The sequence below is a fragment of the Vidua macroura genome, chromosome 8 (genome assembly GCF_024509145.1).
Source record: "Vidua macroura isolate BioBank_ID:100142 chromosome 8, ASM2450914v1, whole genome shotgun sequence".
Classification (NCBI taxonomy): Eukaryota; Metazoa; Chordata; class Aves; order Passeriformes; family Viduidae; genus Vidua; species Vidua macroura.
Window position 1 is genome coordinate 4749113 of NC_071578.1, and position 24692 is coordinate 4773804.

Genomic DNA, 24692 nt, shown 5'->3' on the forward strand with positions numbered 1-24692 from the left:
TTGGGTAAGTTGTGTGAGGTTTGCAAAGCCACACAGGCAACTCCTGCACTGGTGCCAGAACTGTGAGCCCTGGGGAATGAGGGCAGTGACACCAACACAGCCACCCTGTGCTCTGATCTGTGAGCCTGCAAGGGCCCTGCCTGACAGCACTGGCACTGTAGCTTTGGGTCAGTTTTCTGACCCACTCTCATGTCTAAAGTAGGATTCACTCATTCACTTCTAGCCCAGCTACCCCAAACAGCCTTTCTTCACTGCAAGCTGTCCCCACCTTTGTAGAGGCTGATCTTCTGCTCTGTTCCAGTATGAAGTGTAAACCACCAACTCTGACAGAATTCCACATGCTCTGATGTCTCTATTTATTCTCTTTGATTTTATCATGGTAGGGGACGAAGTACTCACATTGGGCTGCTTTACTGCTGTTTGCTGGAATTTCCCCTGTGGTTCCTCATCCACTCTTCATGCACATCCAGGGAGAGATTTTCTTTTCTTGATCAAAACAGGATTTAACCCAGGAGGACTGGAAGACTCAAACTAGGGGAGGATACAGCTCAGACTTAAAGGTAAGCTATGTAGTGGGTTAATAAGTTGATATTTCAGTAAGATCCAAATAATTGGTCATGAGTGATCAAATTTAATCCCAGTATATACAGTATTGGGTACACTTACCAACCAGGCACTACACAGATATGTTAGTTTCTTGAATATTGAAGACATGCTATCTTAGGTATTTGTAGAAGACAATTCAATGTGAGGTCATTTTACTTTATGGTACAAATATTGCCAATTTAAGACAAAATGTTTTATGTTTCTTATTTTCCCATGATTGATGCTACATATAAAACATTGCAAAGCTCTGCTGAAGCACTGACCATACTATTACACACCAGCTGTTCCCATAGGCAAGAGAAGAAAGGGGAGGTGTTCAGAATTTTACTCTTCTCCAGTTTGATGTAATAGTGCAAAACCATTCCCAATTTCTGCATATTCCAACAATATCACAGAGATCTGCAAGACTGACCTACGACAGTCCTTTGTCTTTTGCTTTCTCACAAATTCTAGAAGAGCAAATACCAAGATCTGGGGGGTAAACCATAGCCCATCATGAGAATTAATAAACAAGTAATGATTTTCAAGTGCACAACTTGATGGGGAGGACGTTGCTTAGTAACATCAGCAGCTGGATCTGCTGTAAAGCCGTGAGGTCGCTTGGCAACGGAAAGCTGAGCTGCATTTTTGTGAGAGTTGTGAAATTGTATTTTCGTGCCCTTCCCCCAGGAAAACCAGAAACTGCCTATGGAGAGCACATCACTGAGCCCATGCAGGACTGAGGTTCAGAGGACAGCAGAGGATGCAGCCCAGCCTTGGCCCCACTTCATGTGCAAGTGTGAAAGAAAAGAAGCAGGGACGCTGAGGGATGCTGGATGCTGGGATGCTGGATGTTTCCACTAAGACATGAAAGCATGTTTTAAAAAACAGGTTATGGAAGTTTAAAATTATTCTTCCCATTTCTGGCTAATTATCAATCAGGATGACAACCTGGCCTGGAAAAATCCAATTGATGGCATACTTCCATTGCTTCTAATCAGCTCCATGTGGCACTTCAGGGCACTCCTGCATCCTTCAGATATTTAAGTTATGTTTTATGGCACAAAAGTGCAGAAGAAGGCACATAAGTGGCAGAACTAGGATGTGAGCACTGGCTTCCTCAGCACGCTGCAGTTACCAGACTCTGCTGGAATTTGAGTTGATGTTATTGGAACCTCCATCAGGAGGTGCCCTTCCTAAGGAAACACAGGGGTGCTAAATAATTTTGGTTTATTTTCTATCTAGTAATTTTTTCCCAGCTGAAAAAAAGAAATTCTATCATTTCAGCTCTTAAAAGAACTTTCCTAATACTATATAGTTTCAAGCAATGATAAATAAAAGTGATTATGGGACTCTTAAGTGTGATTCTGTTGTATTCTACTTATCCCCTAACTGCCTCTCTGAAGACATGGGTCTCAGATAATTTTGTGTTTTATCTGCTAGTCCCATGAGGATGTCATGGCCACCTCAGGGTGCCTTAAATGGTGCTCAATGCCTCCATCTGTGGATCTCAATAATCTTTCCCTTGTGCATTGAGCATTAAATGTTTTCAGGTCACGTACATTCCCTTCTGCTGCACTGGTTGCAGATGTCAAAAGTACTGCACAGGGCTTAGTCCTTAAAGTGATGCCAAAAGTTTTTCATGAAATATATATGATCCAGAAAAGAATATCCAAGTATTGGAACATTTCTCTTTCCAAACCACATTTATACCAGCAGTTTTTCACCAGATTCCATTGCAGCACTTCAGTCAGTGGGGAGGCTGTGGATTCAGACAAAACACAGAGCTCTGTGCACTCTCTCTCCATGCCCACGTGCACATTCCAGCTATGGAGAGCAGGACACAGGTTCATATTTAAGTTCTGAACACCAGCACCAGCTCATAGGGCTCAGGAGCTGCAGGGGAGGCTGACCTACATAGCTCACCTGGTCAATCTGTGCCTGTCATTGTGCAGGACTGCAAAATATTTCCTTATTATTACTGCTGGCCTTTTATAAACAGCTAATTATGATTTATCAACAATATCTCCCCAACACTTGTATTATGAGACATATATGACTGTATAAGTCAGGTCCATAGCCAACCTGACAAAGTTTACATATGTTTTCACATTCTAAATGCAAAAAGTCCAAGTGAGGTATTTCTGTTCCTAAATCTCCCAGCTGAGGCAGGAAGAACATGCCCTCTGACTTGGGGCAAAATTCTGGAAGTAGCAGTGGGAGGTATTTTTTGTGAGGGGAGGATTTTTAGAACCTGCTCTCTGCTCCTCAAGCTGGTCTGCCTGCTCTGGTGTCCCAGTCAGCACTGGGAATGGTGGGACACGACTCGGAGAGACAAAAATCCACGTTATGTGAGGCAGAGGGGGAAACAAGGTGGGGATCAGTCAGCTTATCATGTCTAGAGGTACATGTAGGGCCTGGGAAGAATGCATCACAGGATGAATTATTTCTTTCACAGAATTCACAGAATGACCAGGTTGGAAAAAACCTTTAAGATCATTGAGTCCAACCCAGCCCCAACACCTCAACTCAACCCTGGCACCCAGTGCCTCATCCAGGCTTTGTTAAACACACCCAGGGATGGTGACTCCACCACCTCCCTGGGCAGCCATTCCAGAACTTTATCATTCTTTCTGTGAATAACATTTTCCTAATATCCAAGCTTTATTTCCCTTGAGACTGTGCTCTGGTTCTGTCAGTGCTGCCTGGAGAAAGAGCCCAAGCCCAGCTGAGCACAGCCACCTTTCAGGAGCTGGAGAGTGCTGAGGTCAGTCCTGAGTCTCCTTTTCTCCAGGCTGAGCACCCCCAGCTCCCTCAGTGGTTCCTCACAGGGTTTGTGTTCCCAGCCCCTTCTTGCCTCTTTTCAGGTCCTTCCTCCTTCAAATTATTTTTCTTGCTTTCCCTTCTGAGGTCACCTGCTTCTTCTGTTCACACATTCCCTTTTTTCTCGTCCCTTTCTCCAAGAGTCTCCGAGGAAATACAAGGCAGAGCAGAGTTGCCACAGGGACTGGTTTTCTGATAGCTGCTGGGAAGGCAGGGAAGAGGCAGATCAGGGGGAAGAGGTTCCTTCCTGCTTGTTCTGCTTGAGCTGTGGGGTCTGAACCAGCTGCCAGCAACTGTCTCTCCCTAACTGTGGATGGCAGCAGTATTTAATCTCCCACTTTCCTGGCCTGAGGTGTGTGTTGACATGTCAGGCTTGGCAGGTTGCAGCTGCTTTCTGGGCTTTGTGCTCACACACCCTCCATGCCCACAAAAATATCCCAGGAGAGGAGAACTTTTCTCGAGCTCCTGGAAAGCCTCCAGCACTCAGAGACTCTCCTCAGGATGTTTATTGGTTTTCTTTCTGCTGACACAACACAGGTACATAGCCACCTACCACACAGTCACACATACACACACATGCATATATTACATATTCCATATATATAAATGCAGATATCTTATGCAGATTATATCCTTCATCCTCAGTTAGAGGCCACTGAGCCTGAGGCTGTTTTTAATAATTTCATGATAGCTGTTAGATCACTGAGTGAGAATAAATTAGATAAAAACTCAGCTATTGAATATTTTGCAGTTGTCTTTACTCTCACTCCAGAAATGCTGTGTTTTATCAGTAGTGAGAGCAGGCTGTGAAAATAAATCTCTCAGGAGAGCTGCACATCAAGAAGGCTTGTTAATAGCCAGACAGGGGTTAGGTTTCATATTCTAGTCCAAACAAGTGTATTAGGTTTTTGCAGGACTAACTCTGGGAACTGAGTCACTGACCTCTGAAATTGTAGTCAAGATAGGGCTCATAAGTTGTTTACAAAGATTCTTGAGTTTGGATGAAAAAATATTTGCTTTGAAACTAAATTTGTTGAGTTTCTTCAGTTTTCTGCACCTTGAAAAAGTTAGATAAGTAAACACAACACTTAGGTGTACTGTGAGCATTTAGTTGGATTACTTGTGCAAGTTCCTCACCGATTCACAAAGCAGGAGAATGCTGCTGGCATCTTAGAAAAGCAGAAATTGAAGCACAGGGGAGTTGAGTGATCAGGCTGTTAATATGTTGTGTAATCCTGGGCTAAGCAGGAAAGTACAGCTGGTGTTCAGCCCTCAGAGAAATGATAGAGAATGAAGATGATTAATGATTTGGCATGACTGTTCTAAAAGAAGAGGTTATATCTTACATGGAATATTCCCTGGATTATGGACTTATCTAAGTATGATCCAACCCTGCACAAAAAAGACTCCATCACATTTCAAGGCTAATCAGGACCAAAATGTTTCCTCAGGTTTATTTGTAAGGTCAGCCAAGATCAGTTTTGTGCAGAGTAGCATCATCCATAAATAAAAAAAAAAAAAAAAACAAACAAAACCCAAAAAAACCAAAAAACAACAAAGAAAAACAACCCAACAGTAAGGCTAAAATAATTGTATGTGTTTTTTTCCAAAGGATAATAATTGCATACTAATAAGAATGCTTCCTTACAGACATGATCATTGTTTTGTACCTGTTACCATGTTAAAACTAATGTAATGAATTAATGTTTAAGCTGAATGTCAATTATAAACCTATTTTCCCCCTGATTCCTTTGATTCAACTAAGCAGAACTGCAAAACAAGATTGACAGAAGTCAGTTACATCCAGTCTTCCATGTACTTATGATGACCTGGTGACACAAATGGTGCCTGAGCTGCATTATGCCCCTCCAGACCAGGTTTGATGTTTGCCTTTGTGGCATGGCTTTTTTAGAAGATGATCTAATGCTGTGCTGGTGGGAAGTGGTCCTGGTGATCCCTGGTGGTTGGTGGAGATAAAGTTACCTAAGCTGCTCACTGTTGTTACAGATGGCACAACTCTTCATCCTCCTGACAGACCTAAACCTAATCAGCTTCACCTAATGACAGATTTAAACTCTTAGAACTTATTGCCTTCTCCAGCTGAGTCTCCACTATTTATATTCATGTTCTCATTTTCCACTCATTTCCCACAATATCCAGTTTCAGAAGTTCACTCTTAATTTACAGGTGTATTTTTTCATTGGCATTTCATCATCATTAAGGAATATGCTAGTTGCAGGCTTTACAGTACCTTAACTCAATCTCAGTTTTGGTTTGGGGAGGGTTCCCTGGAGACCAGGCTAACAAAATAGTTGTTATATATAATTATGCACAACACTGGCACTTTTAAGCAGGGATTGTAACACTGAATATATAAAATTTCTGCTTTAAATAGGAAACCATGACAGCATTCAGGCAACTAAGTACCAGTCACCAGTACCAAAACATGGATATTAAACATATTTCAAGTCAGTGGAATGAGCACAAAATAAGGCCTAGAATTGTTTATCCAGTTTAAAGTTCATGTGAATAAAGATTTAGGTTTCTTCTTGTACCCAAATGTGAGTCTTTCCCTCTTGTTTGAGTAAACTCTTAAAGATTACTTGGTGAACTCCTGTGCAACTAGAAAGGAGTAATATTGTCTGAAAAGTGTGATAGCCCATGGACTGACTCTTCAAAACTCTTCATATGTAAGAACAGAACTTGCCACAAAATGATATTATGAGACTGTACAATATATTAGTGAAAAAGGCTCAAGCATAGTTTCCAAAGCTCTTGAAATCTTTTTACCAGCAGAAATGGTTTAATAGTGCCATGAATGAAATATTTGTTTTGGGCTGGTGAGTCTTCATGCAGGAACTAAATATTGCATGTAGGACAATTAGGAAATGTTAAGGCTTGTTTATTAGAATGCAAGAATATTTCCATAGTCAGGGCTCCTGACACATTTCACCCCTTGTGTGGGCCCTGTGTGATTTAAAAGTCTACCAAAGAAACTGAAAAAAAACACCCCACTTTATGCAGACCATGAATTTAAACCTCCTGCCCCTTGTATCATGTAGAGATTTTCATATGGGTTCAATAAAACTGTGCAATGCTCCAAAAGTGTGGCTAAAATCAGGTCTTTCTCATCAAGAAAGTGGTTAAGTGTAATTTTCAGTTTACAGTTGCAAGTTGCATGGAAACTGTGAGTAAGAGCAATGTAAAAAGTAGGCATGGAACTCAGCACAAGAGATACTAATAATGACTGTATTTTCAATAGTGTCAATATGCTGTAGATATAAAACACAGACACAGAAACACAGGCAACAGATCCCACTGCTGTTAAAACTGACAGCTTTGCATAATGGAGCACACACATCCCCCTGAAGTGCTGGGGAATAAAAGCACACATTAAAATCTAGGCAGATAAGGTCAAAACCTGCAGATTTATGAAGCTGTGCTGTAAAAACTGGGATTTTCATACTCATGAGCAGCTTCTTTGTAGTTTTTCCCCCCCTCCCCCTTCCCTTACTGCAGCAGTTGTGTTTCTGGCTTCAGCCAGGAGTTGCTCACGATGTCAGTTTGTCAACATCAAAAACTGATTGTGCTTCAGGACATCTAGAAGGATCCTCTCTGCCTTTTTTGGAGGGTTTGTGAAAATCTGACAGTGAACCCTCAGTGCACAGAAATGGTGCTGTTTGGCTGACACTTCACAGAATCACAGAAAACAGAGCTGAGGAACAAATCCTTCCCTATGTCCCCAGAAGAGGTACTTTTTTACAGGTCTATTGGAAGAAACACATTTTGGGAATGGGACAAAACATTCTGAAATAGCATTTACCAAAGAATTCCTTTGTTTCAGTTGGTCAATTCCTCAGATCTATTCTGCAGAAGCATCTATAGTGTTAGTTCACTGATAAAGTTTTCTGGTTTATTTCATTGTTTCTAGGGAGATTATCTCATCAAACTGCTTTCTTACTCACAATTCTACTTGTCTTGTTCCCTTCTAAAATATTCCTGTAGAAAATATGACAGCTGCTCATATCAAAACAAAAATATTAGCACTATATTAATCACATTATGTTTTGGTAGCAGGAAAAAAACTGTTTTCACCCAGTCAGGTTGCCATGAACCAGCAAATCTTTTCTGATTACTTGCACTCAGAAAACCAGATTTCATCTAGGTAATAAAAGAAATCATTCTTACCTTTTATTTATGCACAGACCCATTAAAGTCCTACAAAACTCCCTGCAGCACACTACTGTTTACACATGAAGCAAATAAATATAAATATCTGAATCCATTTGCAGGGACTCAGAGCTGGCTGAAGCTTGTGTTTGACCAAGAATAAAGAGGGCTGGCTGGATTTTATGCTTGCTGGGAAATCAGGGAAGTAAATGAGTCTGTCAAGTCCTAACTAGCATTTAATGACAAATTTAATTTGGCAAGAATATATAGTTCAGTATTTTGTCAAGCTTGCTGAGGCTTGTATATTCTGTATATGGATCTTGACCAACTGCTGTATTTTCATAGGATCCTGCATTAAAGAACTTCTAATGAAAACATACAAAACTTAAATCAAACTTTGTTTCACCATAGATTTTTAGTACTTAAAAAAGAATTATGTCAAGAAACATAAAAACTAAAGTCTCTGATGGCTTGACTCTTATCCTGCCTGTCAGCAGTGCAGCTCTTCAAACCATTAGTTTCTGCAATTAAATGTGGAATCAATTAACTGCACTTAAGCCTTTCATTTAGCATTAAGCTTAGATCATAGAGGTAGGGTAAAATGTTGCTCTTTTCAGACTTGTTATGGACTTTACTGATAAAACCCCAACTATAATGTAACTCAGATCAGCTTAGATGGGCTTTTCCCCAGCCTAGGTTGCTTCCCACAGACTGTTACAATGCTGGATGAAAACACTCACTAGGAAATTCGTGCATGTGCAAAGTGCCTTCTGATCCCCTTAGGCCAGGACACCCAAGCCTGTCATTGTCACAGGACTCTGCCCTAGAGATGGGAAAATGACTGGATGTGAGGCAGATGCAGATGGAGATTTCAGGTTACTTAAAGCGAAGCCTAAGATCATCAACCTGTAGGCCCATCTGACTTTTCTGGCCAGCTACCAGCATTTTTTCCTGTCCAAAATCCTTATAAAATAAGATTTATAGGTTCTATGTATTAGCATTTAATTAAAATTTGAATCTATAAGGAAAACATTTTGACATGAAGAGATGGATTTTTTTTTAAACTCCTATATGTTTATTGCAGTTTTCTAATCCATCTTTTGGGCTGTGTAAAGGGAAAGAAAGTCTGCTCCTAAGTAGTGAGCAGCTTGATCTTGAATAGTTGAATCATGAGGACAAAATTCAAGCTATAAACACTCTCTTTTTAAGGTAAGATCAGATTTTGTGGGAAATATCTGCTTTACAATACAGATAGAAGCATGCCTGCCATTGTCATTCTTTGCCTGTCAATAAGAGTGTTAGTTTTGCCTGAAGATAAACCCATTTTTTTAAGCTTGGAAAACAGTTTCCAAAACATTATGATAATATAAACCCTGTTCAGTAATAAAATCCAGAAATAACTGAAGTGGACATGGACTTACACTTTGACAAAGGATTTCAGTATCATGTCATCAATGTTAAAAACAGTAACAATTAAATTTTTGCTCATCTTATTTTGATTTAATTGGTTCTAGTGGGTAAGACTGGAACTGACTTCAGCTACCTGGAGATCTATAAGTTGTGGGTCACCAGAGGCAATATTGTACCTACAACTGCTCAGTGTTGTGTTTTACAGCCTGAAACAAACTTTGCTATGCATGAAAGACAAAACATCGTAGACAGTTCCCACTTCAGAACATCATCAAACATCTGCATAATCTGTCTAGTGAGCAGCCAGCTCATTTCATCCCTGAAACTCTGCATGAGAAACACACGTTCTTCTTGTTACATGGCAACTTCAAAACAACAAGCAATCCTTTCTGACACAAACCCTTAGAACTGTTTTCTGCAAAAAAAGAAGAACAAGTGGAAGAGAGCCACATTTAACAACTCCAGCATTTGCAAATAGTTATGACAGCCTGTAATGTTGTAACTTGTTTTTAAAACAGCTATTTTAGGACATGCACATTTAATGATCAGTCTCTTGGTCTTAGAGAGATACTGACTAAACAAGACATCATCCTGTAGACGCACTATATAGGGTATGGGATTGTAAAACAAGTTATACAAGAGATCATGAAACTATAGAACCTCAAAGGAGACACTCTTTTTTTCTGGTACAGAGAAAAAAAATTCTTTTACTTGTCAGACACTCCCTTTGCCTTTTTGTAATGTCTAAAACATAATTAGTAAACTGTTTTGAGTCTAGACATTTTTAAATTTAAAGAACTAATAAAAAATTACTTACCCAATTTTCCTCTAGACTAAAAATGAAAATGCACCACTCTGCCCCTGATTTTTATAACCTTCTGCACTCCTTCCCTCCTGGCTGGTGTGTGGATCCCCTTTCTCCCTGGATCACATGAAAGTGTTCTATTAATGTGAATTGGCTGATGTTTGAGAACACTATGCTGGAGAGCTATGAAGTGTAAGGAATCTGACCCAGGGAGCTGTGGGGCTATGACACATCAGTTCTTCACAGGAATTCTCAGTGGCTGGATGGGAATGACAAGGGACAGGTCTTGTGCACGGGGTGCAGCACGTTGGCACTGTGTCGTCGTCGTTGTTGGGATATGGATTCCCTAAGGCAGGGAGACAAGTTCCATGTTAAACCAATGCAACTGGGATTCTACCCTCTGGCTTTTTACTCCAGGACTGTAGCTTCCATCAGGCTGTCCCTTTCACCTGACCTCGCAAGCAAAGGTTGGGAAAACGGATCAATTTAGCACGTGACAAATGTAAATAACAACAGCGCTGCTGAAAGGGACAGCTGCCTTAGGAAACCACTGCAAGGCAGCGCTGCTCTGCATATTTCCTAAGGAATGCCTTGCTGGAGCTCAGGATAAACACTGAAACCTAGGAATGTTAGCAGATTACCTGGCAGAACGGAGAGAAGGAAAAAGAAGTCTTCTGCTCCCGTTGCACTCTTCTTCCCTTTGCCTGTGTTCAGTTTTCCCTTGCCCACATGGGCAGAAGAGAGGGAATGCAGCTTTGTCTTTTCCCTGATGGGATGAGCTGGAGCTTTCAGCCTGGTTTGCATGGGGTGGTTGGAGCTGGAGTGTGACATGTGTGAGCCTTTCAGGGAGCCAGCCCATGCCACAGAGCTGTCTCAGCCATAAACCCCCAAAGCACGTGTCACTGCAACAGGAAACCCACACCAATCACAGAAATGTCCTTTAAGTAGAGCATGTTTTCACTTACATGGTACTTTTGGAAAGTCCTCCCTTGCAGTACACTGCTCCAGAAAGGAAAAAAACATTGCTTTCCTAAGGGGGTGTGAGTTACAGGCCTTTAAACACATAAATATAAATATAAATATAAATATAAATATAAATATAAATATAAATATATTCACATCAGCACAAGTTATGAAGAAACGATTGCTGGGATAGGATTAAGCCTATCCCAGAAGTGCTTAGGCTTAAGTCAGTTGTTTGCATTGTATTTGCAAGTTTTAAGAGGTGATAATTTCTAGAGACTGCTATAAGAATTAGTGAATTTATGAATTTTCTGTGCATACAGAAATGATTAGCATATTAAAATTTGTATGTCCAAAAAATTGCTGTGCAGTTCTGCAAAATATGTGCACAAATCTTTAGAACACTCATTGGCTTTCTGCTTCTGCAAAAATATGACACTGTTCCACATTTGCTTTTAATTTGTTTATTCCTCCATTCAAGATGTTCTGGATGGACCACCAAGGCTGCAGCAGTCTGGCTATTCTCCACTCTGATGCACCATTGATATATGTATACATTTCCTACTCCTTCTTGCAAATATTTTATATTTTATTTTATTTTATTTTATTTTTCTACATTGCTGTTTGATGGTAGGGGAAAAGTGGAAGGTTTTCAGCATTTTGGTCTCCAGCAGCATGACTTCCACATGTTGTTGTTGTAGCGACCTGGTGTCAGTCTTTCACTTAATGAAACCATCCAAGTCCTTAAAAAGAAAGGGTTTCTGGTGCCAGTGAGGGTTTGATCCTAACAGGATTTTTTCCTTGACATCTCACCAAACTGGGATTTTTTTTTTTCATAGTTCTATTAATAATTGTTCTTTCATATGTCTCTGAAAATCCCTTCTTAGGCTGGCACAATGTATATGCTGATGTGATGGGCTGTAACCTAATCCACACTGCTGAGGGAATATCTGGTGCCAGATTTTCATCTCCCAAAGGTTTATCTGTAAATACAGAAATAAAAGCTGCTGCAAGAACCACGTATACTAATTCACACTTCTGCATTACTAAAACAACTTTTTAAAATTAGCTACACTCATTAAAAGAGTTTCTCCTCATCTGTGTTTGCTTGCAGAGCTGGCAGCTGAATGCCAAATATCTCAGATGTTTTATTTCTGATGTTGTCAATTAGTGCAGGCCCCATTTCAGATACCAGGATTAATTTTATATCAGGAACAGCCATCACTGGGCAACAGGTCTGGTGTTGCCATGATTTTAGACAGCTAATTTCTTGCTTTATCTCTCCATCCTGAACAGGAACATTTATTTTTTTTTTTGGTGTATTCAAGAGAAATGCAAAAAGGTTTATGTTTTAAAATCATAAGCAACACTCCTGGGCAGTGACTAAAAGGTCTCATTTAAAGATAAATCTTTTTCCATTAATGCCTGGGAACATCTGCTAGCAAATCAGGGATTCACACATCAGGAGGCCAATTTCCAGAACTGGACAAATGAATAGATTTGACAGTAAAAGAAACAGTGGTAGATCCACATTTTAGGGGCTCTAGATAAGAGCACCATCGTGCTGGGCAGCTCCCAAGCTGAGATGCACTGTGAATCCCTCTTGTAATTCACTGCTCAGCACCATAAAAAAACCCATTATTGCTCTGTATTTGGTGACAATGGAAACTGACTTCTGTTTGCTGAAATGCAGTACCTGTATGATCATGGTATATACAAACTGTACAACGTTAGGAGTTAAAATTCAGTTGGAGATCTGCTGCTAAGTGCCAGAAACTCTACATTCATTACTGCACCCCGAAAGGAGCAAAAGAGGGAATTATGAAATCTGCACACAATGAAACTCTCCTGTTAGATCTGAAATGTTTATTTTAGGACTCCTCTATGTGACTCTTTTCAGTTCAATGAGAATAAGGTTTTATGTATATGCATGAATGAGAACTGAACATCAGACAAAAAACAGTCTTGTTGTGTAAAGACAACTGGAAAATCTTGCAGTTAGCAGCATGTAGGACATTTTTTTCACTTACCATTTTCACTGTTGACAATAACAATTGACAGATACACAATAACAGCTAGGAAAGCAGAGATCATCTGGACAAGCAGAACTCTCAAAACAAAAACGCAGGGCAATGTCTTCCAATATTGCAAAATGTTGAGTTCCTATCAAGTATAGTGAGATGACAGTAAAAAATTGTAATTCACATTTGCTAAGCCTGTATTTGCATCCATGTGTTTGTGTACTGCAGTGTACAATGGGCCCCAGTCTTGTTTGGATCCTCTCTTGTCTTTCTTGTCTTTCTGTCAGCATCCGAAAGAAATTAGTCATATTGAATTTGCAATGCAAATTTGACAGCACTCTACAAGTCACACAAAGAATAGAAAATGGTTCAGGAGCTCAAATATAATTTATTAATGTTCAGCTGAAGTATTACATATTTTAAACATATATTTTGAAAGGCAGTTTGTGCACAGTTGCAGTCTGTAGTCCAGCTGAAGTACTGGTTTGGGCAAACTGAAGTAGATCCATGTCTATATACTGAGTCAAGCTGATCTATGAAGATGTTGAAGAAAATGCTCCTAAAAATACCTTAAACCCCCCACCACAATAATTAGAACAACATAATAGTATTATTCAACAGTGAGGGGCTAAGTGTTATGATTTATATTTTGCAGGGACCAGCAGGACCAGGAAAGTGATGATCCCCCTGTTCTCGGCATTGGTCAGGCCACACCTCAAGTGGCACATTCAGCGTTGGGCCCTTCACTACACAAAGGACATGGAGGTGCTGGAGAGTTTCCAGAGAGCTCTTCTGAGGAATGGCTGAGGGAGTGGGGGTTTTTAGGCTCAAGAAAAGGATGCTCAGGGGGGCTTTCATCACTGTTCATATCGCTGACCTGGAGGAGGGTGAGGCGAGGTGGGACCGGTCGCTGCTCTGCCTGCAGTGAGACAACCAGGGGAAATGGCTTTCAGCTGAGACGGGGGACATTCTGATTAGATAGCAGAAAATGTGTTTTCACTGTTTAGGTACTTCGGCAGTAGGAATAGGTTCCCAGGGAGGTGGTGGTGTCACCATCCCTGGAGGTGCTCAGGAGGAGCTGGGTGATGTGCTTTAGGGGTTACAGTGACAATGCTGGGTGGGCAGTTGGACTGGATGATCTTGAAGGTCGCTTCCAACCCTGACGATTCCATCATTCTAACTAGATGCTCCTTAAAGTCCCTTCCAACCCAAACCATTCTATGGGCCTATAATTTATTTCATTTGCCAGAGCACACATCCCTGCTCGGTAACTAAAGCAAGTGTTTCCACAGACACATCCCTATATTAGAGGCGCTGGGACAAGCGCAGCTCCCCGTTCCCTCTCACTTCGCCCCGCTGCCCTCAGATGCTGGCTGTCTCACGGACCCATCCCTGTTTTAGAGGCGCTGGGACAACCGCAGCGCCCGTTTCCCGCTCACTTTCCCCCGCTCCCCTCAGATGTTGGCTGTCTCACGGACCCATCCCTGTTTTAGAGGCGCTGGGACAACCGCAGCGCCCGTTTCCCGCTCACTTTCCCCCGCTCCCCTCAGATGTTGGCTGTCTCACGGACCCATCCCTGTTTTAGAGGCGCTGGGACAACCGCAGCGCCCGTTTCCCGCTCACTTTCCCCCGCTCCCCTCAGATGTTGGCTGTCTCACGGACCCATCCCTGTTTTAGAGGCGCTGGGACAATCGCAGCGCCCGTTTCCCGCTCACTTCCCCCCGCTCCCCTCAGATGTTGGCTGTCTCCGCGCCCGCAGCGCCCTCCCGAGGCGGCGGCGGAGCCGCGCCCGCAGCGGAGCGGCCTCGGCGGCCCCGCCCGCGCCGCGCTTCACGCACCGCCCGCCACCGCCCACAGCGCCCGGCCCTGGGCGGCGACCGGAACTCCGAGGAAGGAAGTAAATGCTAAAGGAACGCTGAGAGATCGGTAGCCGTCTCTGCGGCGGGTCAGAAAGGCCCAACCCTGCCTGCTGTGGAACAGACCGCGCAGAACCGGGGCGGCAAACAGCGCCAGTATGGAATATCGCGGTCAGAGCGCAGCGGCTCAGCGACCACCGGCGGTGCCCGCAGACCCCTCCACGAAGACCCTCTGAGGCGAACTGCGCAGGCTCGACTCGCTGCGTGCATCCCGGGAAGCCCGGCAGAGCCGCGAGGCGGGGTCATCCCGGCCGCATCCCGCGGGTCTGGGTGACAGCTGCCGCAGCCGCCATGTCGCACACCGGCAACAGCGGCGAGTCCTCGCCGGCCTCGCGCCGCCGCCGCCGCTCGCGCCCGCCGCACGCGCAGGAGGACAGGGCGGAGGAGGACACGGCGGAGGAGGAGACCGCGGAGGAGGCGGCGGCGGCGGGCGAGAGGCTCCGGCAGCTCGACATCGGCGACGGCGACGACAGGGAGCACAACAGGATGATCCGGAGCCAGTATCGGGAGCTCATCTCCACCGTGCAGCGTAAGGAGGCAGCGGAGCGGGTGGGGAGCGCTGGGGCTGCGGCTGGCGGCCGGTCCTGGCCGTGTGGGGAAACGTGGGAGCGTTCCTGGCAACTCCGAGCGTTCCTCGGAGCTGCCGATGCTCTGGGTTTGTACTTAGATCGAAATTCGACTCCCAAGAGAACATGGAATCGCAAATCATGGATTGGCTGGAAGGGACCTTACGGGTATTCTCGTTCCAACCGTGGCAGGGACAGCTTCCGCTATGCCAGGGTGCTCCTGGCTTTGGACACTTCCAAGGATCCAGGGGCAGCCACAGCTTCTCTGGGAAACCTGTGCCAGGACCACCCCACCCTTGCAGGGAAGAATTTCTTCCTGTATCTAAACGTACTCTCCTTCAGCTTGAGGCCATCCCCCCTTGTCCTGTGCAAAGTTCGTCTCCTGCATCCCCTGGGGTAGCGAGGTTACGAGGGATTGAGCTGCACTAACACACATTTGGTGCAGGGGAACAGTTGGCTTTAGGCCTAGAGATGCAGCAAAATCCTTTAATTTCACTTTCATGGTGTCTGAGCTTTAGTTTGAAACTGCAGATATCATTACATGCCTGGACTGGAAAGTTATTCTTGGGATTACAAAACTGCTATGTAGTTTTTAGCATCTCTCCAGACAGGTGTGTGAGTCCTTCTCCTATGTGCATTTGAGTGAGTTGTCCTGTTTTCCTCACAAAAATGTGGCCATGGTTGTATCAGTAGCACTGCCAAGTTCAGCAACACGTGGGATTAGTTGTTTGTGAATACTTGATAAATTTGTGCAGTTGTTTTGCAAGCGGCTACAGTGATGTTTATGGGTGATCCAGCCTGTTTATGGAAATGACCAAGCATACAGTTTTAGTGGCTGGTTTGTTTCTTTCATGGAAATTCCACTCATTTCCCCAAGTCGAGCCTGTTTTGCTAGTGAGGTAACTGGTGAGTGATCTCTCCCTTATCTAGGCCCATGAGCTTTTTGTTCTCTTTTCTCTCCTTGGCCAAGTTGAGGAGTGATGGAGCTTTGGTGTGCACCTGGCCTCCATTCAGCATCAAACAAGCACAGTGTTTCTCAGTGCTTCTATGTTTAATTCAGGATTTCCTTTGTGTCTTTTCCCACAGAAAATCGAGAAGCCATGCTGAATTCAAAAAGCAACAGGCTGACAGAAGCTTTGGAAGAAGCCAATAGACTTTTTGATGGAGGTAAAACAAATTCAGTAGTCTTTCACTGATGTGTTTGGCCAAGCATGAGGCGATGATGCCTTACAAACAAAAGAGGCAAAGAGTGAAGTTGAGGTCCAAGTACTTAATCAGAATTTTATATAACTTAAAATAGATATATTAAGTTGAAGATTGGTTGAGTAAGTTGATGTGAAAAAATAAATGTCATTACAGTTTATTTGCTCTTAGAAATAACTCTTTGCTTTATTTTGATTCGCTGGAACAGTGTACATCCATAATACACGTAAAAGATATCAGTGTAGAGGGCTTCATTTCACTTGGAAAGGTGGAAAACATGTTGGTTAAAAAATGCATTTGTTGTTCAAGATTGTGTGTTATTTTTCCATGTTTTGTCATTCTTTCCTCTTTTTAAATGTAAATATTGTTATGAGGATTATGTAAGTGTGTTAGAGGTCATTTCAATAAAAGGATTTCCAAAGCACTTAAGCCAGGATAGTCCCTCTGCTGAATCTGATAATTCTATTTGTGACAATTTCATACTAATCACCATAAAATCTTCTCTGTACCAGTTTGCCGTGCACGAGAGGCTGCACTGGATGCCCAGTTCCTTGTTATAGCATCCAATATAGGAAAGGAGAAGGCCAATGAGTTACACTCAGAGATGTCAGCATTTGATTCAACAGCATTTGCAGAAGACTTGGTAAGTTCCAGGCTCTGAATTTGCCGACATTTCTACTGGAGGTTTGCCCTGTTTGTTACAGAACCATAAAGCCTCAGATTGTCAGGCAGTACACGGCACTTCTGGTGCAATTTAATGCTCTTCCTATGAATTTCTTTGATAAACCTTCTGGTGACTTTTAATTGTCTTAAACTACATATTAAGCACTTGCAATAGGGGAAAATCTGACTTAAAATGCAGACACCTCCCCCATTATTGCACTGCTGCTGCTGCTTTATCATGGCTCAGTCAGTTCATGCTCTTAAAGTCTTCTGCTCTTTTTTCAGTCACTCTTCTGTAGTTTCTCAGTAGCTAAGTAGTCTCTTTATCCTGTCCACTGGTTTCTATGTTTCTGGATAGAGTTCTTGAGTCCCTGTGTCACTGACATGAAATGGGACTTTGGGACACTTGAATGCTTTCAGGCTGGACAGTTTGTCTCTTTGTACTGGGGGGAGGAGTCGGATCAGAACAGCTTTTAAGCAGGCTGTTGGCTTCTTTGCTCCTTGAAAATGCTCCCTTATGTTACAGCAGATCAACAAGGAATCTTGAGTGTTTGCTTAAGTCTATAAAAAACGTAAAGTTCAATTAAAAATTTTTCCTGGGTTAGTGTGGACTGGTGGATGCAGGGATAGGCCAGATAAGTTCTATGATGTTTGAGGGGCTGGGCTTCCTGTGAGTGTGTAGTGTTCAAAAACTTTTGAGACATCTGAGCTCTGAAGTTAAATATGAGTAATCTTCTGCTACTTCATACATCACTGAAAATGTGTTTGAATCTAAGCAGTTTTGTTTACTTATGGCTTTCATTGGTTACCGAACACAAGGGTGAATTTGAGTGCTCATCTGTTTTCATGGTATCCTCAGGAAAGTCAAAGTTACTAGGTAGTGGTATTAAATACTAATTTATCAGGCACACACCAGAATTCAGTGTTTCAACATGAATGTATCTACTGGTTCACCTCTAAGTGAATTTTTATTGCAGCTTTTTTTCTTTTGCAGCTGACCTTCATGGGTATAAATCGCACAGAAGTGGAAGAAACTGATGACTCTGAGGATGTTCCAGGTGCTTTTTTACCTAGTGATGCCTGGCGGACAATGGGAGAAGAAGCATCCAAGTACTTCAGAAGAGCACCTACTTTTCACTACATGTAAGTTTCATCAAGGAAGTAGTGTGTACTGCAGCTCAAGGTAATGGCCTTAACTGATTCTTGTCATTGATGCCCTGGCTTTACTTGAGTTAAACTGAAGTCACAGCAGAGTGTTGACAAGGTGTGAGGCTGTCAACATACTGGAACAACTTTTGGGGATGGTTCTGTAAATGTGATGAAGGTATCAGTCATCACTTTCTTGAGGAGATCAGTGTAAAGATTCCTAAGCATACAGTGTAAACCAGATTTTCATGTATGTGTTCTTTGTGTTTTGGTTAGGATGGGATCTTTCAAGTCTGAGCCTCCTGCACCAAAGCAACGGATTGAGAGGCAGAAGAAAGCTGGCAGAGGGAAAGCGGAACAGGCAATGCCTGCTCAGGTTTGTTAAGTGTTATCTTTATTAACCATTTGTTCTGCCATAGTTATTAAAAATTACTTCTAAATCTTGTTTGTTTGTTTTGGGCTTTGTAATTATAAACTGTGTAGTATTTGTGACATCCCACCCTTAAGGGGAAGGGAGCATCCAAGATCCACAGATGCTTGTGCTGTGCTTATCTCCACGAGCCAGAACAAGGACGTTTGTCCCAGAAAGGTGCTGCTCTACCTCCACATGGCTCTTTCTCCAGCTATATCCTGTTGTTTCTCACAGTGTGTGATTACCAGCACTCCTTGGTTGTTATTGCCAACAATCCTTCGTTGGCTCCACAGCTATCCAGCACACACGTCAACCCCATGCCTTCTGAGCTTCTACTAAAGGATTCAGACTCCATTATTAGGCTTCTTGATTTGTTTTGACTGCAGTATTTCACTGAGTGGAAGGAAATAAGATTTACAGTCCAATTTTGTGTTCAGAAGTAGGGTTTACAAACTGATTTTCAAGTTTTGAGCTTACTTGTTCTGTTGCCTCTTGCTTTGAAAGGAAACAGAAACTTCTTTACATTAGTGTGGTTTCCATTTTTCTTTAAAAAGTGTCTATCAGGATGTGGCATTTGCACTAAAATGTGGTTAATAGCAGCAAGCTAATTAGCTCACATAACCACTTTTTTGTGTTGTCTGTTTTCTTATTCTTTGTGTCATTCACTGGCAGAAAAGCAAAAGTCTGGGAATATTGACAGAGGCTTACATCTGAAACTGCAGATACAATCCATGTTGTTACAGGGAAGCTGAGGCTGTGATAATGCCGGGATATAGAGGCACATTGTTGCCTTTTAAAAGGCAGCCTACTCAATCCAAATAACAATATAAAGGATTTGTTATAGTTTGCACTGGGAAGAAGAGGGGCTGGAAGGTTTGTGGGTTGCTTATAAATGCTCATCTTCATTAAACTCACAGACTGTAGCACTGTGTAACCCAGCTCCTCAGAGCCATTGAAAAGTAAGTGTACACCTGTACACGAGCTCAAAACATACAAGCCATGGCCTTTCAGATTGATATGGTAAGATTGGAATTAAAACCTAAAGCTCTTCAGAGTTGTCTCATGTTTGCATAAGTGTGTTTGTTATGTTGCATGTAGGGAGAAAAATTCAACTTTTATGTTACATGTTCAAAAGAGGCCCTTTGCATATTCTGGTAATTCAACAAAAGTTGAGGTGAATCTCTGTTTCTTTTTCCCAGTTAAAAAAAATGGAAGAGTCTCATCAAGAAGCTACAGAAAAAGAAGTAGAGAGGATCTTGAGAATACTGCAAACTCATTTTGAAAATGATCGTAAGTATGATGAAATTTAGCATTAACTAGAGAAAATGAATATTCTCTGTCTTCTACAGTTTGCAGTGGTAAAACTACAGAGACAAAATGAGATGAAGTCTGCATATAGAAATCTTTGGTGAAGCACATAGACCAACTATGTATTTTTTATGAACACTAATCAGCTGTTGCTTGACTGCGAAGTAAATGTAAATTCTCTCCCCTGATTAAAGCCTGCCACTTTTAGATGGCAGTGAAATAGTCAAATATATGGATTTGTGTGGGGGAAAAGATGGAAGAAAATAATATACTCTATAGAACATTTGTTTTTGCAAGCAGCTGGAAATTCTGGATTGTAACTAAATTGATAAACACCCTTTAGCTTTGAAAGATGCACTGGCTCTCTTAAGTTTGTATTTACATCTGTTAGCTCTGTGTATGATATCTTGTTTGTTTGTTTGTTTGTTTGAACAAAGCTATTTTTGCATCCCCAGCTAATACACCCATTTCCTTCTTTGATTTTGTCATGGATCCGAACTCGTTTGCACGCACCGTGGAAAACGTGTTTCATGTGTCCTTCCTTATCAGGGTAAGGCATGACATCTTTTTAAAATATCACTTCAGATACTAGAATTACCTAGAAATAGCTGGGGTTTTTTTTCTGGCTTCGATATTGAAGAATAAGGATTTAAATATGAGGAGTACTAATTTATTTTCTGCAAACAGTCTGTGATATTTTGGTAATCAAATTAAAAAGGAAACAGAGTTGGCTGACTTTTTTTTTTTTGTACTGCAGTCAATTTACCAACAAAACAGCAGTGATATTTTTGCAGTCAATATGTTTATAAAAAAAGATTCTGGCTCACATTTTAGATGTAGAAAAGTTCTCACAGAGTATGGAAGAGTTACTGAGGCTGTAGAAAACTGTTAGTGCAGGGTTTTCTGTTCTTTTTGAATCCCTGGATTAGCACTTGAACACTATGCTTAGTTTATCTAATAAATAAAATTAATACTGGAAAAGATGAAAACTGCCAAGGATATTTTTACTAATTCAGGTTTTACATTAAATAGAAATATTATTATAAAGGGTTAGCTCAAGTATATTCAGAGAATAACAACGATTTTAATAAAGCATAACTTTTATAATCCAGCAGTTACACACTGTTGCTATATGGACTACCTTCTTTATGGATAAGTGCTGTATTAAACTATTTTTTTCTTATGTGGTATGCCAGTGAAGATTCCTTATTGGTATATGTACTGTTCATGATTATGTAATAAGTAAAAATATGAAATTTCAGTGCATTGTCCTAACTGGAAAACTCTAAGTTATGAAACTTTAAATCCCACTGTTGTTTTAGGATGGTCTTGCAAAAATAAAGCTGGATGAAGATGAATTGCCAATAATAGGTAAAATATAGCTTTAAAATACTCTAATTGGTTTTTGTAACAACATTACACGTTATGTGTTCCCAAAGTTTTAGGTATATTTTTAATTGGGGATATGCAGTGAATGTAATTGAAGGCCTGAAGAGATTTATGAGCAGCTGAAAGGATTGAGTCTTTTCAAATAACAATGTATGGAAAAAAGACCATTATGCTGATTTATACAAATTAATTCTATTAATAGAAATCAAAGGTTATTACCTTTCAAGTTATATTTTTGCTAATAAGTAGATGAACATTATTACACCTGGCTGAAAAAAAGGTATCTTTGGGTGTAAGAACTCTCTTGTCTCAGAGTTGGGAACTGCTGCAGCTTCAAAACAGTTGGAAGGGAAATTCTTCATTCAAGGTTGAATGAATAATTCATTCTCCATTCTTCATACAAGGCTGGCTTTCATTCCCACAGGATATCAGTGGGGTTAGGACTTTAGTGGGATATTGTAAGGAATGAAATACTTAGCTCCTTCTGAAAAAAAAGTTAATTCCTAAATTTTTAAGACATGAGACTAAGGAAGTATCTCAAGCAGTACATGGTACAGGCTGCTGATGGAGGCTAAGTGGGTGGAACCTTTAGGATTGGTCTGATTTTTGTGGAGCTTTTCTGTTCCTGGTGGAAACTGACTTTACAAGTATAAGTCCTGAAAATGCTGTGTTTTGATCAGAGCCTATAAAACCCAGCGAGGGAGGGGAGGAGGACAGCAGAGCTGGAGCACGGAACCAGGTGGTCATAAGTCTGGACCAGAGAGAATGGAAGGTACCACGGAGAGCTCTTCATACTTTGGATCAGTTCTTTTTTATTTAAGCCTCTGAGAGCTGTGCTGGGGAGGGCAGGTGTTCTGTGTACACAAACACTGCATTTGACCTTATGGATGCCAGAGCAATCACAGATCTAAGGGATGTTTGTAGCTGCAAGAAAACTGAGAATTTGGGTTGGGATTCCATCTTTGATTTCTGAAGCCTGGTCAGTTTAAGTGCTTTGAAGCTGTGCACTGACTTCACTGTTTTATACAAGGCCTGGGTAAATATGGAATCTGTTTCTCCCCTTATGTACAATACTTGTCTCTGGAGGCAAAGTTATCCATGCAATTTCCTCACTGTTTGTAATAAATTTTAGACAAAAAAGTTTTGAGCACACATACTGCTTTTCCTTTGTCCCTCACTCAGAATGTGCAGAAGAGATGTAATTTGAAATAGTGCTTTAGTATCAGAAACTTTATTACTTGCTTGGTGGTAATTAAATTGAAATAATTCATCTCTGCTGACTGGCACACTGCTGTCTTCTCTAATCAGGAGATCATAGAAACATTTCAGATAAGAGAAGCCATGATTACACCTCTTTATGAGAACACTGAAGAGGAAATGGAGACAGAATAACTATTCAAGTAAGTTCTTTTAACAAATCAAACTCAGTAAGTTCCTTATGCATGTGGGAGAACTTCAGGGAAACTACATGTGACTTACAAATGCAGAAGAACTGTGAGCAGGGTGACTGTAACATCTGAAATTGCTGTGTTCTTGCCCTCTTCATGAAACAAAATGTAATCTAGCCTTGTATGCAATGATTAGCTAGGAAAAAAACCCCTTGAGTTTGATGGTCAGTTATGTGATCCATTGTTTTTTGGCACTTTATACTCAGAATGCAGTGTTGAAAAGAATCATAGCTTAGTTTTTCTGTTTGGTTTCTTAACTTCCTGACAGTTGATGTTGTTAATAAAGTAGTCTGAAGACTTAGAGGGAACCAGGCTGTCTTCCCTTCTGCTTCCAGAAAATTCTTCCCATGATAGGACTGAAGTCATTACTGTTACAGTTGTTTGGTCAGCTCCAGATCTTAATGCATGTTGTCTTACTGTCTTCTCTTTTTTGTTTTTCTTTCCCCTTAGGTGCCTTAAAGAAAATACTTCAGAACATTTGTTTCAACAATTGTTTTATATGTATATCTTGTAAAATTAAATTTATTTTTTCTGGAACATCTCAACGCTTTATACGAGCTGCTTTGTTTAGAACCATGGAATGGGTTGGGTCAGAAGGGACCTTAAAGCCCATCCAGTGCCACCCCCTGGCATGGGCAGCAGCACCTTCCACTATCCCAGGTTGCTCCAAGCCCTGTCCAACCTGGCCTTGGACAATTTGAGGGACCAAGGGGCAGCCACAGGTGCTCTGGGCAACCTGAGGAAGTCTAGACTTGTCACGGAGTTATTTCTGTATTTCAGCTCAGTTTGCCATTTCATATGAAGTTTACTGGCACTGATGAAAAAGGTAAAAAGGAAACTATTGCAATGCTACAGGAAACACTGTCCCTTCTTTCCTCCCTTGTCTCACCCCAGCAGTAGAAAGTGGAAATCACATGGTTAAACATCCCTGCTGGGATAATATTGCTATCCTACATGATTTTGGGTGCTGCAGGAGAATTGATACTGCCCTGCTGTTCTTGCTATTCTGGAAATAAAGGTTTGAGTTCAGAAATTCGGTCTCAGTTACAGATAGCAGTTCCCCTTTCCTTCATTCCAAACTCCTCCTGTATTTGTTTGGTACTTTGGGCATTTAGCCAGGCCAGCTCTATGGGGCCACAACGTTATTTTATAAAAGTACTTATATGGAAGTCTTGTTCCATTTTCAGAAAACGTTCTGTGGAAGAGCTCAGGATTTCTTCCAGCCTTTTACCCTGCTGTAGCAGCTGAGAGGGGTACCCAGTGTGAAAAACGCCAATCACTTGGCTTTTAAAAGTTTAATAATAATAAAATGGTTATAAAAATAGTAATGCAATTAGACTAATAAAAATTTAGAGTTAGGACAATTACAAGACAATAAAAAGCAAAGAATTACGGACCTCTGAATGTTTTTGGGCACTAAGCTGCCAAAAACATGTCTTATGAACAAAGGAATAACCCTTAAAAGCAACAGCTTGTTGCATGTTCATACATGCAACATATGTATCATATGTATCATACATGATGCATAAATTCTGTGCAAATTAAGAACTTTTCTGGTTTTTGTCAGCTTCTTCCCCTTAATCCTGGTGGTTCCATAAAGATGGAGAGAAGGTGGAAGAATGTTTGTCTTTTCCGATAAAGAGGCCGTAACTCTTTATGTGTCCTTTCGCTGTTTGTGTGAAGAGTTTCTTGATTATCTCATCTCTTTCTTGAGCTAGTTAAAAAATATTTTACACAGCATAGTTTCTATTTTAACATTGTGTTACAACCTAGAAATATATTTAACACACTAGTTAGGAAAATTAACACAGCACAACTTTCTAACATTACACATACAATATTCATTTAAATATCTGCGAAAAGC

General features: G+C 41.3%; 1 protein-coding gene and 1 long non-coding RNA gene across 3 annotated transcripts; one reads left to right on the forward strand and one right to left on the reverse strand.

Moving 5' to 3' along the window:
- Positions 1-13145: 13145 nt before the first annotated feature.
- On the reverse strand, positions 13146-14699 carry LOC128810899 (uncharacterized). 2 transcript variants are annotated; one of them, XR_008438170.1, is made up of 2 exons: positions 14616-14699; positions 13146-13696 (listed from the first exon to the last, which is right to left on the reverse strand). It is a non-coding gene; the product is annotated as an uncharacterized LOC128810899 (long non-coding RNA). The 2 variants fall into 2 exon arrangements; XR_008438169.1 differs by lacking the exon at positions 14616-14699 and adding an exon at positions 14164-14241.
- NSMCE4A (NSE4 homolog A, SMC5-SMC6 complex component) lies at positions 14684-23369 on the forward strand. The gene is made up of 11 exons (XM_053984059.1): positions 14684-15222; positions 16346-16426; positions 16975-17105; positions 18120-18268; positions 18548-18647; positions 19883-19973; positions 20447-20541; positions 21314-21362; positions 22061-22152; positions 22689-22780; positions 23279-23369. The coding sequence occupies exons 1-10, from the start codon at positions 14985-14987 to the stop codon at positions 22770-22772; spliced, it is 1110 nt and encodes a 369-aa protein (XP_053840034.1). The 5' UTR covers positions 14684-14984; the 3' UTR covers positions 22773-22780; positions 23279-23369.
- The last annotated feature ends 1323 nt before the right edge of the window (positions 23370-24692 follow it).